Source organism: Papio anubis, chromosome 14 (assembly GCF_008728515.1).
Source record: "Papio anubis isolate 15944 chromosome 14, Panubis1.0, whole genome shotgun sequence".
NCBI classification, from domain to species: domain Eukaryota; kingdom Metazoa; phylum Chordata; class Mammalia; order Primates; family Cercopithecidae; genus Papio; species Papio anubis.
Window position 1 is genome coordinate 10,588,292 of NC_044989.1, and position 18,296 is coordinate 10,606,587.

The following is an 18,296-nucleotide window of genomic DNA, read 5'->3' on the forward strand; positions in this document are numbered from 1 at the left end:
GGACCTTCTTCGAGTCTCGGTGGTCTAGAAGCTGTCTGAGTGTGGTTCCTGGGCAGGTTCCACCTGCTGCATGGCTGTGTCCACTTAGTGGATGTGGCAGGGAAGGGAGTCGTGGCCCTGCCATGGGCCAAGCAGGGCGTTAGGTGCTTCACGCATTGTCTCCCTTTATCCTGGAGTTTCCATAGCTTGCTCTGTGCCAGTTTCCTCATCTGTAAAATCAAGATCATCATAGGGTTTTAATAGGGTTGAAGAATAAATTAAATGGAATAATTCATGTGTCTTGGCCCAAGGTCAGCAGCAGTAAGTGCCAGCTGCTTTAATGGTCATTGTCACCATCGTCGTCCTGTTATCTTCAGACCTTTCCTATATCTCACATGCTGGCATTTCTTCCCCAGCCCGGTTTCCTCCTCCGTGTCCCATTTCATTCCCATCTGCTTCTTGGGGACCTATCCACCCACATGTCAAACTCAAGCTTGTCCCAGGCGGAACTTGCCTCCTCTCCTCCGTCCCCATCCCTCCCACCTCCATGGCTGCCCAGCTTAGTGTACTTCTCTCCCTCCACCCAGCCACCCAATGGGAAAGCTGGTGTCACCAGGCCTGCGTCATTGCCTTGCACCCTGTCCAGTCGGTCCTCCCCTGTCCTCCTCTCCCCTCCCAGGGCCCCTCCCACTCCTCTTGGCACCACCCTCTCCCTCCCACGTTCCTGCTGGCTTCTCGCCTGGAGCCTCCTCCACGCCAGCCTCAGAGGACTCCCCCAGAGTGTGTGAGTGTCCCCAGCCTGCTCCCCTTGGTCGGCTGGAGTCTTATTTGGTGACCCCACTGGCCGCCACTGTCGGAGTTGGAGGAATCTCAGTCCAATTCCTGTGCTAGGGGCTGAGTGGGTGGGATCTAGTGTTGTTTTTGGCACTCGGTGAAGTGCAGACATGACCCTTGGTGACCGATCCTACCCCTTTCTGTTCAGTGCCCATCCACACTCCCTCTTCTCTGACTCACAGTGCCCTGAGCACATAACGCTGCCAGCCCTCCTTGCCTGACACCCAACGCCCTCCATCACCGGCCACATGGCCGCCTCCTCTTCCCCTTGGCCTCCTCGTGAATAACATGTCTGTGTCCCAGTGGAGGGTCTCCATCCTCCCTAGCGGGAGCCGGCGCCAGCTCTTCGTCCTCCCTCAGCACTCCAGGAGGTTATCGCTGGGCCCCCAGCTCTCTGTGGAGTGTCTGCCTAGGGGTCTCCCTGTGGACCTTGGGCAGGGCGTGGTGTCTAGTGTGTGTCCCCAGCAGGGTGATGGGTGTGGAGTGAGCGTGACAGTCCCCTTTCATGCACCAGGATAGACCGGGAAGTGCCGGTGCACAGGGAGCCTGGTCTGGGACATCCGCCATAGGAAGGGCCCTCTGCCAGGGGCTCAGGAATTCCAGGGGCCACTGTGGCACTGCAGCTTCCGGGGAATTTCCCGCTTTCCCATAGACCGGCGTATTAAAAGAGGTCAGGTCCTGGGGCGGCTGGCCCAGGTAGCTCTGTTTAAGCGTGTGGCGAACTAATCTGAAGAGAGCAGGCAAGGTGCCACTCCGCTGTGTCTCAGGGAGGGAAATGGATTCTCTCCTAGCCTAAGGGTTGAGTCAGCTGAGGTTTATTTAGTGTTGCTTCTTTCTGACTTCAATTCCGGGGCTCTCTCCACCCCACACCTGGTTAGAATGAGCCAGAGACATTCTGAAGGCAGTGGGTTTGGTGGAAAGAAAAGAAAAAAAGGAAATGTGTGAAAACACTGGTGTGGTCTGTTCACCAGAGACTTTTCTCTAAATAGCATATACTGAAAAATGCACCTCCCTGCCGTTTAATATAAACCACAGTCACAAAGTCCAGCATTTCGCTAATGTGGAAAATACCTTCTTTGAAATGGACAGTGAGGGTTGAAACTGCCTAGTGCTTGGGCTGACAGCTCCCACGGGCTCACATTCCCACAGGGAACAGCTCCCATGGGCTGACAGCTCCCACAGGGAACAGCTCCCACGGGCTCACAGCTCCCACGGGCTGACAGCTCCCTGCTCCCACAGGGAACGTTTGCTTTGCCAGAGCCCTGTGCCTGCCCACCGGCGTTGCCCGTGATGGCTGCCTTCATGTCCACGGTGATGCTTGACTTGGGATTCCGAAGTCTCGCTCGTGGACGCGGAGCGCAGGCTCATGTGTTGAAATGTGTTTGTATTCTTCCAGTTGACTTAACATCCTTTGTGACCCACTTTGAATGGGACATGGCCAAATACCCTGCCAAGCAGCCGCTCGTGAGCGTGGTGGACACAATAGCCAAGGTGAGAAAAGGGACTGCTCTGGGGGACAGCTGACTGGTGGGTCAGGCGGGCAAGAGCCTGGGGTCTGAGCCTGGGTAGGGCCCCCTGTCAACAGCCTCAGCCTGCCCTGACTGGGCCTCTGGGTTTCTGAGGTGTGGCCTCCTTCCATGCACCGGGCAGGTTTGGGGTTTTAGGGCAGCCCTGGACAGAGAAAGAGTCAGTCCCCTGGCCTCCCCTCGAGGGCCCAGCACCCATTCACTTGCTGCTCCACTTCTTTTTTCAAAAGTTACTGATGGTGGCCAGGCACGGTGGCTCACGCCTGTAATCCCAGCACTTTGGGAAGCCAAGGTGGGTGGATCACAAGGTCGGGAGTTCGAGACCAGTCTGTCCAATATGGTGAAACCCTGTCTCTACTAAAAAATACAAAAATTAGCCGGGCGTGGTGGCACGCACCTGTAGTCCCAGCTAGTCGGGAGGCTGAGGCAGGAGAATCGCTTGAATCCGGGAGGTGGAGGTTACACTGCTCTCCAGCTTGGGCAACAGAATGAGATTCCATCCCCCCACCAAAAAAAAAAAAAGTTACTAATGGTGAAGGCAGCTCCCCCATCATCTACTCCTACGAACCTGACACCTCTAGCCCCCAGGGGATTGTTCACCTGCAAAACTATTTGCTTTAAGTGGAGAGTTTGGCTTGGGAGCCCTAACCTCTTGAGATACTGCACCAGCTCTTCGCTCTCCACTTGTGACAATGGAGAGGCAGTAAGTGTCCCAACAGTCCTCTGTCCTGTTCAGCAATAGCCTCCACTCCACTTGATAAAATGAACACCCTGTGACTCGAGTCCCAGGGGATGCTGTGGGCACCTGGAGCTGGGTGACTTCTCTGTATCATCACTGAGGGCGAGAGTGATGAGGACTGTGAGACTGAGGCTGATGGTTTCTGAGGCCTGGCTCTCCCTTCTGCCACAAAACACTGAGCCCCTAATGTGTCCCGTCTCCTGCTGGCCCCCATGGCTGTGGGAGAGTCTCAGCCTGGGCCAGGAACAAAGGCGCCCAGTTCTCTACTGTGACTGTGGCCAAGGGTCAGGGTGGAGCTGGGCCTCTGACCTGTCCTCTGGCAACTCCTGCAGGTCTCCTGGAAAGTAGGGTGGGGCCAGAAAGCTCGGGAATCTGGGTGGGGCACCTCAGGGGCTGCTAACATCAAAGGGGCCCAGGCCCCTGCTGGAACCATCAGGCAGTGATTCTGGAAGGCCCTTCAAGGAGGGGCTGCCCAGAGCACCTGTGCCAGGCGTTCCCTTCAGAGGGCGCCGTGCATGTCCACCAAGGAACTGGAAGCACACGGTGGCTGGTGGGGCTGGCCCTTCTCTGCCTCACCATGGGCCAGTTTGGGATTCTCTGAGTCCCAGGGATGCCAGACTCAGTGTGGAGGGCCCCTGGAGCACATGGAGGGGGCAGAGGGGCTGTAGGGAGACCTGGCTTCTCCCGTCCAGAGCACCCTAAGAGTGCCTTTGGCAGGAAGGAAGGAGGGCACTGGTTTTGGTGGCATTCCAGATGTGCCCGAGACTGTGCTGGGCTCTCTTACTATCCACCTCATGCCATGGGGTGGACATCGCTTTCCTCTGAGTGCAGAAGAGGAAGCTGAGGAGTTGAGTGCGCGATCCAGGGCCTGCCACAGTTGGAGTGTTATGCCGGGATGGGGATACAGGTCTTGGGGACCAGAGCCTGCGGGTTGACTGTGTGCATGGTACCACTTCCCAAGGAAGCCCTGGACTGGCCCCAGCGCAGGGAAGCAGCTCCTGGCGGGAGCAGGGGCAGAGGCTCCGGGGTGTTGGCTCCCTCGGTCCTTCCTACACCAGGAACACAGTGTGACACCCCCTGCCTCAGCCTCGTTCTGCCAACGAGAGGTCTCAATCTGTCAACTAGAGACATTTAGTCAAAGGAGATTCCTCTATTATCTCACAGTAATTCTGGGTCACTTTGCTCAGAGAGGTCAAGGAGCTTATATCAGGTCACACAGCCAGTAAAAGTCAGAACTGGCATTTAAATGTGGGCCTTACTGGTTCCAAAACTCTAGTTCCCACCATTGTTTTACTTGCTCCCAAATACCTCTCAGCAATTTTTCATTGGCTTGTGATGAAATCAGAAAAATAAAGACAAGCAGTATTTTATTTTTTGCTTTTTTTCCCCAAAAAATATACAAATCTTATTTTAAAAAGCAAGATCTGTGGATTGTACCCATGTCAGTTTCCTGGTTATGATACAGAACTAGGATGGTGTGGTGCAGAATAGTATAGTATAGTATAGTTGTATAGGACAGTACAGTATAGTAATAGAGCTGTATAGTGCAGAATAGTAATCATATAGTTATATAGTTGCATAATGCTGTATACTATACAGTTGCACAGTATACTTCTATAGTGCAGAAGAGTTTAATATAGTTGTATAGTCGTACAATATAGTTGCACAGTACAGTATAGTATGCAGTTGTATAGTGCCGAATAGTATAGTTGTATGGTGAGGTGTGGGAAATCACTGTGGAAACTGCGAGTACTTAGGATCTCTATGTACTATTTTTGCAACATCCTGTGAATCTATAATCGTTTCAAACTTGAAAGTTTTAAAAAATTATTATAAAAAGATGAATTTTATAAAAAAACAAACATGGCAAAATGTAAAGAGAAAAACATTTAGTTTTTCTCTACTAAAAATACAAAAATTGGCTGGGCATGGTGGTGGACGCCTGTAATCCCAGCTAAAATCATCACTTTAAATCTTTTTCTTTAATTATCATTTTTATCATTTTATTATTATTATTTTTTTGAGACAGAGTCTCACTGTGTTGCCCAGGCTGGAGTGCAGTGGTGAGATCTCGGCTCACTGCAGCCTCCACCTCCCAGGTTCAAGCAATTCTCCTGCCTCAGCCTCCTGAGTAGGTAGGATTATAGGCACACATCGCCATGCCCAGCTAACTTTTTTGTATTTTGAGTAGAGACAGGGTTTCACCATGTTGCCCAGGCTGGTCTCAAACTCCTGAGCTCAGGCAATCTGCCCACCTCGGCTTCCCAAAGTGCTAGGATTTCAGGCATGAGCCACCGTGCCTGGCCCATTTTATTATATATATTTTTTGAGACAAAGTCTCACTCTGTCACCCAAGCTGGAGTACAGTGGCGTGATCTCAGTTCACTGCAACTTCCGCCTCACGGATTCAAGCAATTCTCCTGCCTGAGCCTCCTGAGTAGCTGGGATTACAGGCGTCCACCACCATGCCCAGCCAATTTTTGTATTTTTAGTAGAGACAGGGTTTTACCATGTTGGCCAGGCAGGTCTCAAACTCCTGACCTCAGGTGATCCTCTCACCTTGGCCTCTCAAATTGCTGGGATTATAGGCATGAGCTACCTTGCCCAGCCTACCATTTGAATATAATCATTTAATTTAATCATTTTTATCATTTTAATTATATTTAATTATTTTATCTTTAAAATTATTTTATGATTTTATCTTTAAAATAATAAAATCATTCGAGCTGTGATCATCACCCCCATTCCCTTTATTCTCCCAAAAGGTAACCAATGTTTAAAAGTTTACAATGGGCCGGGCGCAGTGGCTCAAGCCTGTAATCCCAGCACTTTGGGAGGCCGAGACGGGCGGATCACGAGGTCAAGAGATTGAGACCATCCTGGCTAACACGGTGAAACCCCGTCTCTACTAAAAAATACAAAAAAAAAACTAGCCGGGCGAGGTGGCGGGCGCCTGTAGTCCCAGCTGCTCGGGAGGCTGAGGCAGGAGAATGGCATAAACCCGGGAGGCGGAGCTTGCAGTGAGCTGAGATCCGGCCACTGCACTCTAGCCTGGGCGACAGAGCGAGACTCCGTCTCAAAAAAAAAAAAAAAAAAAGTTTACAATAGATTCATCCATGTATAAAAATGTATATATTTAGACTAAAGCTGTTGGCATTCTGTGGAGCACCCATTTTCTTCATCTATTAACTCTTGAGATTCTCCCGTCAGCAGCCGTGTGCTGGCCTGTAGCATTTGTTGATGGCCGTGGTGTAAATGCTCCTGCCATGGCCGGTTACCTAAGCTGGTGGGGTGTTACTGCATGGGGCTGCGAGGAGGGAATGGGAAGGAGCCTGGCACAGTCGGCTCTTAGCACTGGCATTATCCGCCCTCTGGAACAAATGGGGAACCTGAGCCAGTCGGCCAGAAAGCAGGAGGGCGTGGATTGAGCCTGGGCCTGTCTTGTTTCTGTCCACTGCACTTCCTTGCCCCTGCCAACACATGCGAGGGATATTGGCACAGCCGAGCCAGGAGACGGGGCATTTGTGAGGGCCAGGCAATGTCGGGTCCTCCTGGAAGCAACGATTGGGGGTCAGCCTGAGCTGCCCTCCAGCAGAGCCCGAGAGGGTAGGTGTGGGTGTGGATGTCCCGACTGTTCAGGATGGGCTTGAAATCAGGAAAGGTTGGGCTCATTGAGTCATCCTAGAAAAGCCATCATGGCTTGGCGCCTGGGTGCCACACAGGGGCTCCTTGGAAGGGCCAAATGCTGGTAAACGGAAGCCATCCTGGCAAATGGCCAGGGCAGTTCTTTTTCTTGAACGCACCATGAGCTTTTGTGGCCATTTCCAAAAGTTCAGCCAAGTCCTTCAGTGCCCAAGGTCACCAGGAGCTTTTGCTTTCCCAAACAGCAACTGGCGCAGATCGAGATGGACCTGAAGTCCCGAACGGCCGCTTACAACACTCTGAAGACAAACCTGGAGAACCTGGAAAAGAAATCCATGTGTGTATTCACCAGCCTCCACATCTGGCGAGGGCGAGTCCTGGCGGGGGCGTAGCGTTTGCCTGTCCTGCCACTGGGCCACCTGGGAGTCTGTGCCCGTGCATGACAGTGAGACAAACAGACAGGTGGAGGCACTCTCACCTCTCCAAGAGCCGCGTGCTGGGAGAGGAGGAAAGGGCCAGGCGAGGGTGATCACGCCCCGTGCATATGCCCAGGGAAGAGGATGCGGCCGTGCTGCTTCTCACCACACGCTTCCGTCTCCCAGCTTCTCCAGGGCGCCTGGGTGCTGCACCCAGTCCTCCCCTGTGGAGGCTGCACAGAGGGCCCCCGGGGCTGACAGGAGGCCAGGATATCAGAGCACGGCCCGTTGCAGAGCGCAGCAGGGTAGTGGGCTCTGTGGACAAGAGCAGAGCAGCCTCAGGGACTCAGGTGCCTTCTCCACCCACCTGAAGAACCACTGTGTGGGAGAGGGAGCAGGCTCCGCTGGCAGAACAGTCGCCACGATGGTAGAGACGCCAGAGAAAAGTGTTAACTCAGCAACGCAGTGGCAGGGACTGTCTTGTGAGGTAGTGAGTGTCCTGTTGTTGGAGGTGTGTAAGAGAAGCCATGTAGCCAGACATGGTGGCTCACGCCTGTAATCCCAACACTTCAGGAGGCTGAGGCGGGTGGATCACGTGAGGCTAAGAGTTTGACCTGGCCAACATGGTGAAACCCCGTCTCTACTAAAAATACAAAAATTAGCTGGGCATGGTGGTGTGCACCTGTAATTCCAGCTACTTGGGAGGCTGAGGCACGAGGATCACTTGACCCTGGGAGACAGAGGTTGCAGTGAGCTGAGATCACCACTGCACTCCAGCCTGGGCATAGAGTGAGACTCTGTCTCCAAAAAAAAAAAAAAAAGAGAGAGAGAGAAGCCAGGTGAGCTCCTGCTGGGGAGGCTGCTCCTGAACAGGGTGAGGTGGGGTTGGCTGGCATGGAGGAGCAGCCCAGTCCCCCCAGACTCTGGATCTGATGCTGTTGGTTGTTCTCCGAGAACCCTGGTCAGTTGTAGAGTTTTCAATATGATACCTACACTTGGCCCCTAACTCCAGAGAAGGGAAGTGACGCAGGGAGCCCCGAACCAACTGCCCTCCCCCTGATTGGCCCACTGCTGTAAGCAAACAGAATGTTACCTGGGAGGTACCCCCACTTCTGCAGTCCACTTCGGAGGGTCACTGGGCCAGCTGTCTTCTTGTGAAAACAGCAAATGGTACATTAGTGGAAAGAAAATTAAAATCCATAGATGGTTTTTAGGCCAGGCACAGTGGCTCATGCCTGTAGTCCCAGCATTTTGGGAGGCTGAGGCAGGTAGATCACCTGAGGCCAGGAGTTTGAGACCAGCCTGACCAACATGGAGGAACCTCGTCTCTACTAAAAATACAAAATTAGCTGGGCGTAGTGGTGCGCACCTGTAATCCCAGCTACTCAGGAGGCTGAGGCAGGAGAATTGCTTGAACCTGGGAGGAGGAGGTTGCAGTGAGCCGAGATCACGCCACTGCACTCCAGCCTGGGCAACAAGAGTGAAACTCTGTCTTAAAAAAAAAAAAAAAAAGCCCACTTCAACTGGAGACCCTTGCTGTTGGATGCCTGGCTTTGTGTCAAAAGTAAGTGGGCATGAGCTCTGGAGTATGGGACAGAGGCCAGGCGCCAGCACAGAGAGCCCTAAGTGGGGATGGGTCATCCGTCCATTCTAGCTTGGAGCCCGCATACCATGGGGCCATCCACTCACACAGCATCACCCTGTGATGGATTTCCTCAGGACTGGTTGGGACTTGAGCAAACACCTGGTCCAGCCTCTTCACTCAACTGGTGAGGTTCCATCATTCATTGATCATTCATTGATTTGCAGTGACTTTAATTGATTTACTGAGCACATACAGCAAGTATAAGAGGGCGGCGTACGAAGAGGGATGAACGTTTCTAACTCCCTCCTCTGCGCTCTCTTTTCTTCTTTTGTTGTACATGTACCAAGTATGCACTGTGCCCTCAGGCCTGACGCTAAACCCTAAAGATATAAAGCAGAATACAATACAATTTTTGCACTTGCAGAGCTCGTAGTTATTCATTCGACAAACGTGTGGAAAGCTGGCTTCGTGTTGGGGGTTCAGAGGTGAGCCAGGGAGAGAGGTGGGACAGTATAAGGGTAATGTGTTCAGTTCTAGGACAGGGAGGCTCATGCATGTGGTGCCCAGGGAGGAGGAACCTAAGGGCTTTATCCATGGCCATGCAGCTGGTCAGTGATGTTCAGGCAGGAGACAGCAAAGAAGCCACACAGGCTCCCTGAGGAGGGTGTTTCCCATTGCCTTTAAAGCTTTGGCCATGGCTGAGTGCTGGAGAGCGATTTCCCAGGAAGCACTCTGTGCCGACGTCACCGCCCCCGTGCTGGTCCCGCATACAGCGTGGGTAGTTTGATCTTGGCGCATTTGCTGATCTGACAGCCTTGATCCATGTGCCAATAATACCATACCCTCCACTCAGACCAGGTCCACTGGGCATGTAGAAAGCTATTTCAGGTGAGTGTCCCCTGGCTGCTGGGCTGGGAGGCCTGTAAAGTGACACGGAACTCTATCGAGGATGGCTCACGCAGCTCCAAGAGCTGGCCGTGGTGTTGACACTTGAGTAACGTTAGCTGCCTGCCACCCGAGGCCCCCCTCCTGTAGCAGCTGTGGCTGGCACCGCGCACCGGGGCAGTGCAGGTCACTGAGGTGTTGGATTTGGCAGCCCCTTGGGTGATGGGTGATAGTACCTGAGGCCCTGCCAGCCTCCCTGTCCCTAGAGGGGAGGAGGCAGCAGCTGTGACCCCAGCACAGAGCCTGGCCCTGCGGTTGGCGGGGAGCAATCATTGCTGAGAATTGCTGTGTTCTTCTAGGCTCCAGCATCCCTGGTGCCCACCCTGCCTTGAGAACTGCCCCTCAGCCCCAGTGCCTGGGCATGGGTTTGTGGGGTCACTGTGTCCCTTTCTGCTCACACCGTTCACACCCTTTGTTCCACCTGCCTTTTAGGGGGAACCTCTTCACCCGGACACTGAGTGATATTGTGAGCAAGGAGGACTTCGTGCTGGATTCTGAGTATCTCATCACACTTCTGGTCATCGTCCCCAAGTGAGTGCCGGGCGAGTGGGTGTCTCACTTAGCCTGTGCTGAGCGATCACGAAGGCAACTGGCCCTGCCCAGTAGAGAGGAAGGTGGGCCCGTTGGTGACTTGGGCAGAGTGGACGAAGATGCTCCCTGCCCAGCCCCAGTTCCCGGGAAACAGTCATTCCTTCACGGGGCCCTGCCCGCGGCTGTGCCAGCAGGGACAGTTGTTGGGTGATAGAGGTTGTGGCCATGACAGAAGCAGCCATTTATTGAGCGCTTTCTATATACCCAACGCGTGGTCGACATTATTTTACTTCATCCTCACCAAAGGCCTGGGAAGTCTGGTGATTCCCATTGTCCTGAGGCTGGAGAGGCTGGTTAGCTTGCCCAAGATCACAAGGGGCCCAGATTAGATGGTTGTTAGTGAGCCCCAAGTGCATCCATAGCTCTTCACAAAGGGACTTCTGTGGGTACCCTGGGGAGGTGGGCAGGGGATTCCCCATGGGCACAGCCGGGCCTCAGGGGAGGTTAGGGCTCCCTCTGACCCCATCCCTGCTCACCTTAAGGCCCTCAGGAAAAGGGGTGTGCAGCTTCCTAAGCACTCAGGATACCCAAGAGCCTTTTCTGCAAAAAATTACGGAATGATTCTGTATTCTTGCAGACCAAACTATTCACAATGGCAAAAAACCTACGAATCTCTCTCAGATATGGTGGTCCCTCGATCAACCAAGTAAGTGAGACCCCAGCTTGCTCCCAGGGCCCCTGGGTGCTTCAGGGCACCCAACCACCAAACATGCCCTGAGGGTGTAAGGCCCCCCAGCCCTCCACACCTGGGCCCTCTCCTGTCCCTTGGCCTGGAATTCTGTCAGCGTCGCACACCTTGTCACATGCCAGAGTGCCTTCCTCTTTCAAAACTTCACTTCCCTGCCCCTGCCCTGGGAAGGCTGCCCTGGCCCCACCTGGCTGAGCAGCCTCTCCATGCCATTGCCTCTGCTGCATTCTGGCTCTGCATTCTCGGCTCAGCATCAATTCTTCCCTGCCAGAGGGGGAAACCAGCCCTGGCCTGAGCAGCTGCCCAGTGAACGGCCACAGCGGGAGCCGGGAGGGAAAGCAGCCTCGGCGTGTGGCCTGCGGGGGCCAGAGCAGGAGTGGCCAGTGGACCCTGGCAGAGTGACAGGCGGAGGGCAGGTTACAAACTGTGTCCATCATGGGACACTGTGTGGCGGGGGAACCAAGGATGCCGGCCCCGTGTGTCAGGAGGGAAGAAGGGGAAAGGCTGCTGCAGAGGAGCAGAGGGTGTGAAATGGATGTGAAATGGATGTGAAATGGGTGTGAAATGGATGTGAAATGGATGTGAAATGGGTCTGAAATGGGTGTGAAATGGATGTGAAATGGGTGTGACTCGGGCACACACAGGTGCACAGGGAATTGTGGGGATGGGTCACGGGGAGGAAGGCCACGCTCAGGATGGTGGTGGCCCAGGATGGAGTGAGTGGCACATATGGGGTAGGAGCACGTGGGCTTTCACCGGCTGGAGCTTTGGTTTTGGGTGGCTGATCCAAAGCTGCGCATTTTCCTTTTTTTTCTGAGACGGAGGCTCACTCTGTTGCCCAGGCTGGAGTGTAGTGGCACGAGCTCAGCTCACTGCAACCTCCGGCCTCCCGGGTTTAAGCAACTCTCCTACCTCAGCCTCTCAAGTAACTGGGATTATAGACGTGCACCAACACAGCCAGCTAATTTTTATATTTTTGGTAGAGGTGGGGTTTCACCATGTTGGTCAGGCTGGTCTCGAACTCCTGACCTCAGGTGATCCGCCTGCCTCAGCCTCCCAAAGTGCTGGGATTACAGGTGTGAGCCACCATGCCCAGCATGGTACTCATTTTCCTCTATACCTTTTTGTATGGCTGAGATGGTTTGTAATTTGAAGAGGTTTTTAGAATGCTCATCAGGCAGCCAGCCTATTCATCTGACTCCTCACATACAGAGCTCCTGGTGCGAGGCCTTTGCCCTGGGGCCCCTGCTGGGGGAAGGGGCTCTCCCAGGGCCAGGAGATGGCAATCATCGGGATCTAAATTGAAAGGTGCAAGGAACAGGACAATCACAGCCCGAGGTTACAGGGGAGGCAGGGAAGAGGAGTAAGGCTCCAGAGCAGAGGAGCTGGCCCTGGAAGCTGGTGTGCTGGCAGGAGCATTCACTGCTCTTAAATACCAAGCACCGGGGATCCGTGCCAGGACCGGCTGCCTTGGTAGGTGGCCTGGCCTCCCAGACCAGAGCCTCAGGCCCTTCATTGTCACCAGCCACCTGAAAGCCTGCACAGATGACTCTAGAAATACCTGGAGCCTGGGGGCAGCCCCTATGGGCAGGGGCTGTGAGAAACAGAAAGGGTGACCCTGCTAGCATGCTGTAAGATCGTGTCTGGCCCTGAGGGCTCCCACTTCCGGTCTTCTGGCCAATAGGACTCAGAGATGCTTAGACTGCCGGCCCCAAGAATTCCTGAGTTGCTGGAGACAGTGGCCCCAGTGGTCCTGGGTTGAGACGTGCTTGGGAGGCTGTGTTCCGTTAGGACTTTGTGACATTGCAAGTGAAATGGACCTTGTGAGATAGTTTCCACCACTCCGCTTCACTATCAGGCGGCACATCAGAGCCAGGGACACCCCGTGCCAGCTGAGGTGACGGCGGCCCAGGGGGACTTGGTCTCTCAGGCATTTGATAAGCGGGCGCTGAAGCCCAGGCCCCTGCACTGCCTGCACCCCGAGCCCCGCTGAGGCCTTAGCCTGGAGGAGTGTGGAAGGGGCAGGAGGGAAGGGCAGGCAGCCAGGGGTTAGGAAATCTCAGGGAGTGTCCTTGGTTCCCCAGCCCTCGACTGCTGCCAGGGACCCCAAGTGCAGGCCACTAGGCCCCGGGGGCCTCTGAGCCCCAGTCCCACACAGGGCCTGGCAGTGAGTCCAGCCAACAGATGCTTCTCTCCAACAGACTCATTACTGAGGACAAGGAGGGGGGCCTTTTCACTGTGACTCTGTTTCGAAAAGTGATCGAAGACTTCAAAACCAAGGCCAAAGAAAACAAGTAAGTGTCCTCCAGGTTTCGTTCATCTCCTGCTGCGGGGCGTCTCTGCCCCTCTGGAAAGCTGCTGAGTGAAAGCCCATGGTTTGCTTGTTTTAAGGTTCACTGTTCGTGAATTTTACTATGATGAGAAAGAAATTAAAAGGGAAAGGGAGGAGATGGCCAGATTACTGTCCGATAAGAAGCAACAGTATGTGAGTATGTGATTGAGCAGCTCCTCCTGCCCCTACCCAGTGGCCTGGGGATAGAAGAGTCCTCCCAAGTCTCCAGCTCTCCCTCTCATTGTCCCCACCAGGCTCCTGGGCTCACACCACGGGGACCATCTGTTCTCAGGGGACGTCTGAGCAGGGTCTGGGAGGGGGGACGGTGAGCACAAAGGAGCCCAGGCAGGGGAGCTGGGGGCGGGGGAGCCGGGGGCGGGAGCCGGGGGTCCCCCCAGCCAGCGCTTTCCACACACGCTCTCACGGTCCCCAGCACCGCCCTGCCAGGAAGGGGTTGCTAACTCCACAGTACGGATGAGAAACTGAGGCTCTGAGAGGAAAGCTGGCCGGATGACCCGCCAGGGCTTCCTGGAACTGAGCGAGGCACGTGGGCTCCAGGCGGGAGCATCTGTGTGCAGGGTGGGCAGTGCTGGGCCTTGGAGATCGCAGCCGTGAGGTTTCCAGGGCACCACTAGCCCCTGTATTGACCTCCCCTGTGTCCTTAGCACGGAGGGGTGCTTATCTGGAGACCTCCAACCACAGCCACTCAGAAACCCTTCATGTGGGAGGACAGCTTAGCTCCCCAGGGAGCACAACTAGATGCTCGCATTTGAAATGTGAGCAGGAGAGCTGTGGGAAGGTCACCCCGCCGCTCCGTGAAGTGGGCATCTTCCATACTCAGTCCTCCCGCCGCGGTGCTGGGCTAGGCCGGGCCACTTGGAAGGAGCCTGTCTGGATGGTGTTTTTGGGCCCCTTCTTCCCCGTGCCCACCAGGGAGGGTTCTGTGGAGCACCTTCCAGTCCAGCCTCTAGTGACGGGGCGGGAGGAATGAGTAGAATGTTCTTGAGGCCTTTGGGGGGAAGTCGCTTTGTGAACACGGCGCTGTGAGGACCTCCGTGGGGAGGAGTGCCATGGCCGCGGGCAGGCAGGGAGTGCTCCCGGTGTCCGTCCCTTCAAGTGTGTACTCCGGGCTCCTGGGGGCTTGGCCTCTCTGTCAGCGACCTAGCGACCTTTTCGCAGGGACTGGAGATGAGCAGCACCCCCTCACGAGCAAACCGAGTCACGGAGCCCCCATAGTGGGGTTCTCGGAGCCCTTCTGGTCTGGTCTGTTTCCCTTTAGGAAGGAAACAAGAGCTGATAATATAAACGTTTATATAGGGATTTTTCACCCTCCTTCCCCAAAACAGAAGCACAGGGCGCTCACACGTGTGTGTGTGCGTGTGTGTGTGTGTGGACATGTGTATGCACAGCAAGTGAGACACGCCTCAGAGCCAGAGGCTGCTGGGCTCCAGCTGAGCCTGTGGGGTGGGTGTCCCCTCCTGAGGACAAGGACCCGAGCTGGTGCTGGGGACCCCTGGCCCTTTGGGTGCTCCAGTCCTCAGAGCAGGGCCCACAGACCCAGATACCAGGCAGGAGAGATTTCCCCCAGTGAAAGCTGAGCTCCAAAGCATTTCCTTCCTTAGCCTCAGCTCACCTGAAACCCTCGTTACCTGGGCATGCCCCGGCTGTTCTCTTTAGCCAGGCTTTTTCCCAGCTCGATTCAGTCTTGGTCCCGCCCCCCTGCACAGTATCTCTGGATGGGGCTAGACCATGGCAGCCTCCACGTTGGGAGGCCCTGCTGGGGACAGGTGGCGAAGCAGGGCCTTTGGCACCCACCTGGGCACTGACCCAGGCCTGCCAGATCCGCAGGGAACAGGGTGACACACAGGAGCCTGCCACCTGCCACATGTGGCTCAGGTTCCCAGCTGGCATAGTTTACGCGGCATAGCCTTTGCCCACACTGCCCTGGGGGCCCTGCCAGGGTCTCTGTGGGCGGGAGGTGGAGGCACTCTCAGCTCGGGTCAGCCCCGCTGGCCTCCTGAGAATCTGGTCCCTCTGGCCTATCTAGAAGTGCATGACCAAACGTCTTGCATCCTTTTTGTCACTCGTCAACCAGAGGGACAGGCCAGGCCCTGGGTTTGAGTGTACTTTGAGAGCAAAGTGGGATTTCCCTGTTTCCCACCTGTTTGCAGAGACAGAATGGGAAAGGGTGAGTGTCCTAAATGCATGCCCAACTCATCTCCTGCACTGTGCACGCCGAGGTGCCCCCCGAATGCCAGGAAGGCATCTGTGGCTGGGCATGGTGGAGCCACCTTGACAGAGCGCAGACAGCCGTTTCCACTAATGCCTCCCGGTGCTGTCCTGGTCGGCCTGCGATGGGGTTCCTGGCCAAGCCCAAGCAAGGGGAGGGGGCTCAGGACTGACCCCTCTGCCAGAGATTGGCTCTGTGCTTGGAATATGGAACCCAAAGGCCTTAACGCTGCCCCTCCCTCTGCCTTCACCACTCTGGGAGCCTGGCGGGCGCCTACCACATCTCTAGTCTAGCCAGCACGCGAGTCTCGAGGGTGGGCCTGAATTCCTGAGCTTGTTCTCACGTGCCTTTCAGGCGATGAGAATGATTTATTTGTTTGTGATGCATGTTTGCTGAAAGATTAATAAATCATTTCTGTGCCTTTAGCAAACTTCCTGTGTTGCTCTTAAAAAGGGATCATCCACCTTCCCGGACCACAAGGTTAAGGTAACCCCGCTAGGTAACCCTGATAGGCCTGCTGCGGGGCAGACCGACAGAGAGAGAGAGAGTGAGGGCGAGGGTGAGGTAAGCAACGCCCCGGGAACCCCGGGGTCCCTGGCTCGCATCTCCTCGCCAGCTCAGGCGCCTTCTGGGAAAATGAATCCTTGCATTTTTCTGTTCTCTAACATGGCTTTTGAGGTCTTAAATTTGAGGAGCCAGAATCATGCCTTCCTCCTAATCTGCAGGGCCTCTTTGGAGCTGCCCCCGCCAGGAGTGAAGGGTGCTTGTCGGCCAGGGCGCCTCTCCCTGGGCCCCTGGCTAGAGGTGGCTGGAGCTGGGACAAGCAGGGCCCTGGCTGGGGTGGTGGTCAGCAGCTCAGCTCTCCTCCCTTGGCTGCCCTTGCTGAACCCACCCCTGACCTTTGTGGGCAGTTGCAGTGTCGGGCCGGAGCTCGGAGCTCTTGCTTCAAGACTCTGAGCTCCCAGGAGGACCTGCCACACCAGTATCAGTGGCTGCTGCTGTGGCCACGTGAGGTGGGGCTGTGAGGGGAGGCGCTGCTGTGGTTGATGCCAGGACCCTGGGGGCAGAGCCTCTGAGAAGGTGGACTCCCTGGCTGTGCAGTGTCAGGCAGAAGCCCCTGGCTGCCTGCTGAAAGCCCCGAGGTCAGGGGCTGCCCAGCTCCCCGTGCTGCGGTCTGCGGTGGCCCCGTGCATGCACCGGGTGGCTGGCCTGCTGAGCTTCCCCGGCACCAGGCGCCCTGGACCTCGAGGTCCTGAGCCTGACCCAGGGCTGGTCCGACCAACTCTCTGCTTCTGGCTCCTGGGCACTTCTTCTCAGCTCAGGGCGTGCTCTGTCAAAACCCAAGTCCTTTCTTGGCTCTGTGTTGGGCGGGGTGGCCAGGAGGGGTCACCGGGCTCTTCTGTCCTTTCAGGGCCCCCTGCTGCGCTGGCTCAAGGTGAACTTCAGCGAAGCCTTCATCGCCTGGATCCACGTGAAGGCCCTCAGAGTGTTTGTGGAGTCCGTGCTGAGGTGCGTGGCAGTGATGCCCTGGCTGGGGCTGAACTGAGGATGGACAGGGTGTGCGGGAGCTATGGGGGCGCCCCAGCTCCTGCCTTCTCTCCACCCTCCACCCGTCTCCTTTCTGTGACTGTGGCAGTTGGCAACATGCTCAGTTCCGAGTCAAATACACCCTCCCTCAGCCCTGCGTCCCCTGCTGTCTGCTCCCGCCGCTCCTGCCACGCTTGGGGCAAGTGTCATCTGGGTTCTCCCCAGCGCCCTACCCGCATGCCCCTTGTGGACCCTCTGGCTGGCTCTTGTCCCCACCCTCATGAAGCCTGCAGGGCCCCAGTGGCTCCCGGAAAGCGTTCCTGGGCTGCCTCCATCCTCGGCCTGGAAGCCCCACCCCTCAGGGCAGTCCAGAGAGAAAACCAAAACCACACCACCAGCAACAGAGCTTATTTTGCCTTTTTTGTTTTTTTGAGATGGAGTTTCACTCTTGTTGCCCAGGCTAGAGTGCAATGGCGCATTCCTGGCTCACTGCAACCTCCGCCTCTCGGATTCAAGAGATTCTCCTGTCTCAGCCTCCCTAGTAGCTGGGATTACAGGAGCCCGCCATCATGCCCAGCTACTTTTTTGTATTTTTAGTAGAGGCAGGGTTTTGCCATGTTGGCCAGGTTAGTCTCGAGCTCCTCCTAACCTCAGGTGATCTGCCCGCCTCAGCCTCCCAAAGTGCTGGGATTACAGGCGTGAGCCACCACGCCTGGCCTTTGCCTAATTAAAAAAAAAAAAAAAAAAAAAAAAAAGATAGGCCCTTGTCATGGACCGTGAGACCAGCCCGGCCAACATGGCGAAACCCCACCTCTACTAAAAATAAGAAATTAGCCAGGAGTGGTGGCGTGGGCCTGTAGTACTGGCTACTTGGGAGGCTGAGGTGGGAGGATCACTTGAGCCCGGGAGGTGGAGATGACAGTGAGCCCAGACCGCACCGCTGCACTCCAGCCTGGGCAACAAGAGAAACTCCAGCAAAAAAACCCAAAAATTGCTTCACTGTGGGAAATCTGGCAACTCTAGGTAAGCAGAGTGAATAAAAATCTCCTGTAATTTTAACACCAGGAGAGAACACTGCCAGCATCCCAGTGGGTGCCCCTTTAGGCGTAGGGTTTGTTGGTTTTTTATGAATAGATACATGGTTCTTACAGATTTTTATGAAAGTAGAATCAGAGAGGAAACGCCTTTGAAGGCCACTTTCCTGGCCCGTGTGGCTGCGTCCCGCATCACGGAGCGCTGTGCCCTGCCTGCTGCTCTGACTC

At 55.4% G+C, this 18,296-nt stretch overlaps 1 protein-coding gene across 4 annotated transcripts in view; it reads left to right on the forward strand.

Moving 5' to 3' along the window:
• ATP6V1C2 (ATPase H+ transporting V1 subunit C2) overlaps positions 1-18,296 on the forward strand; it is a 64,753-nt gene that overhangs the window by 40,183 nt on the left and 6,274 nt on the right. The window contains exons 5-12 of one of the 4 annotated variants that reach the window (XM_031654930.1): positions 2,210-2,304; positions 6,966-7,057; positions 10,099-10,197; positions 10,835-10,903; positions 13,147-13,239; positions 13,337-13,430; positions 15,934-16,071; positions 16,919-17,016. In XM_031654930.1, coding sequence (XP_031510790.1) covers positions 2,210-2,304; positions 6,966-7,057; positions 10,099-10,197; positions 10,835-10,903; positions 13,147-13,239; positions 13,337-13,430; positions 15,934-16,071; positions 16,919-17,016 — 778 coding nt within the window. Of the gene's footprint in view, positions 1-2,209; positions 2,305-6,965; positions 7,058-10,098; positions 10,198-10,834; positions 10,904-13,146; positions 13,240-13,336; positions 13,431-15,933; positions 17,017-18,296 lie in introns of all 4 variants that reach the window. The other 3 variants (XM_031654931.1, XR_004178182.1, XM_031654932.1) reach the window with 3 other exon arrangements.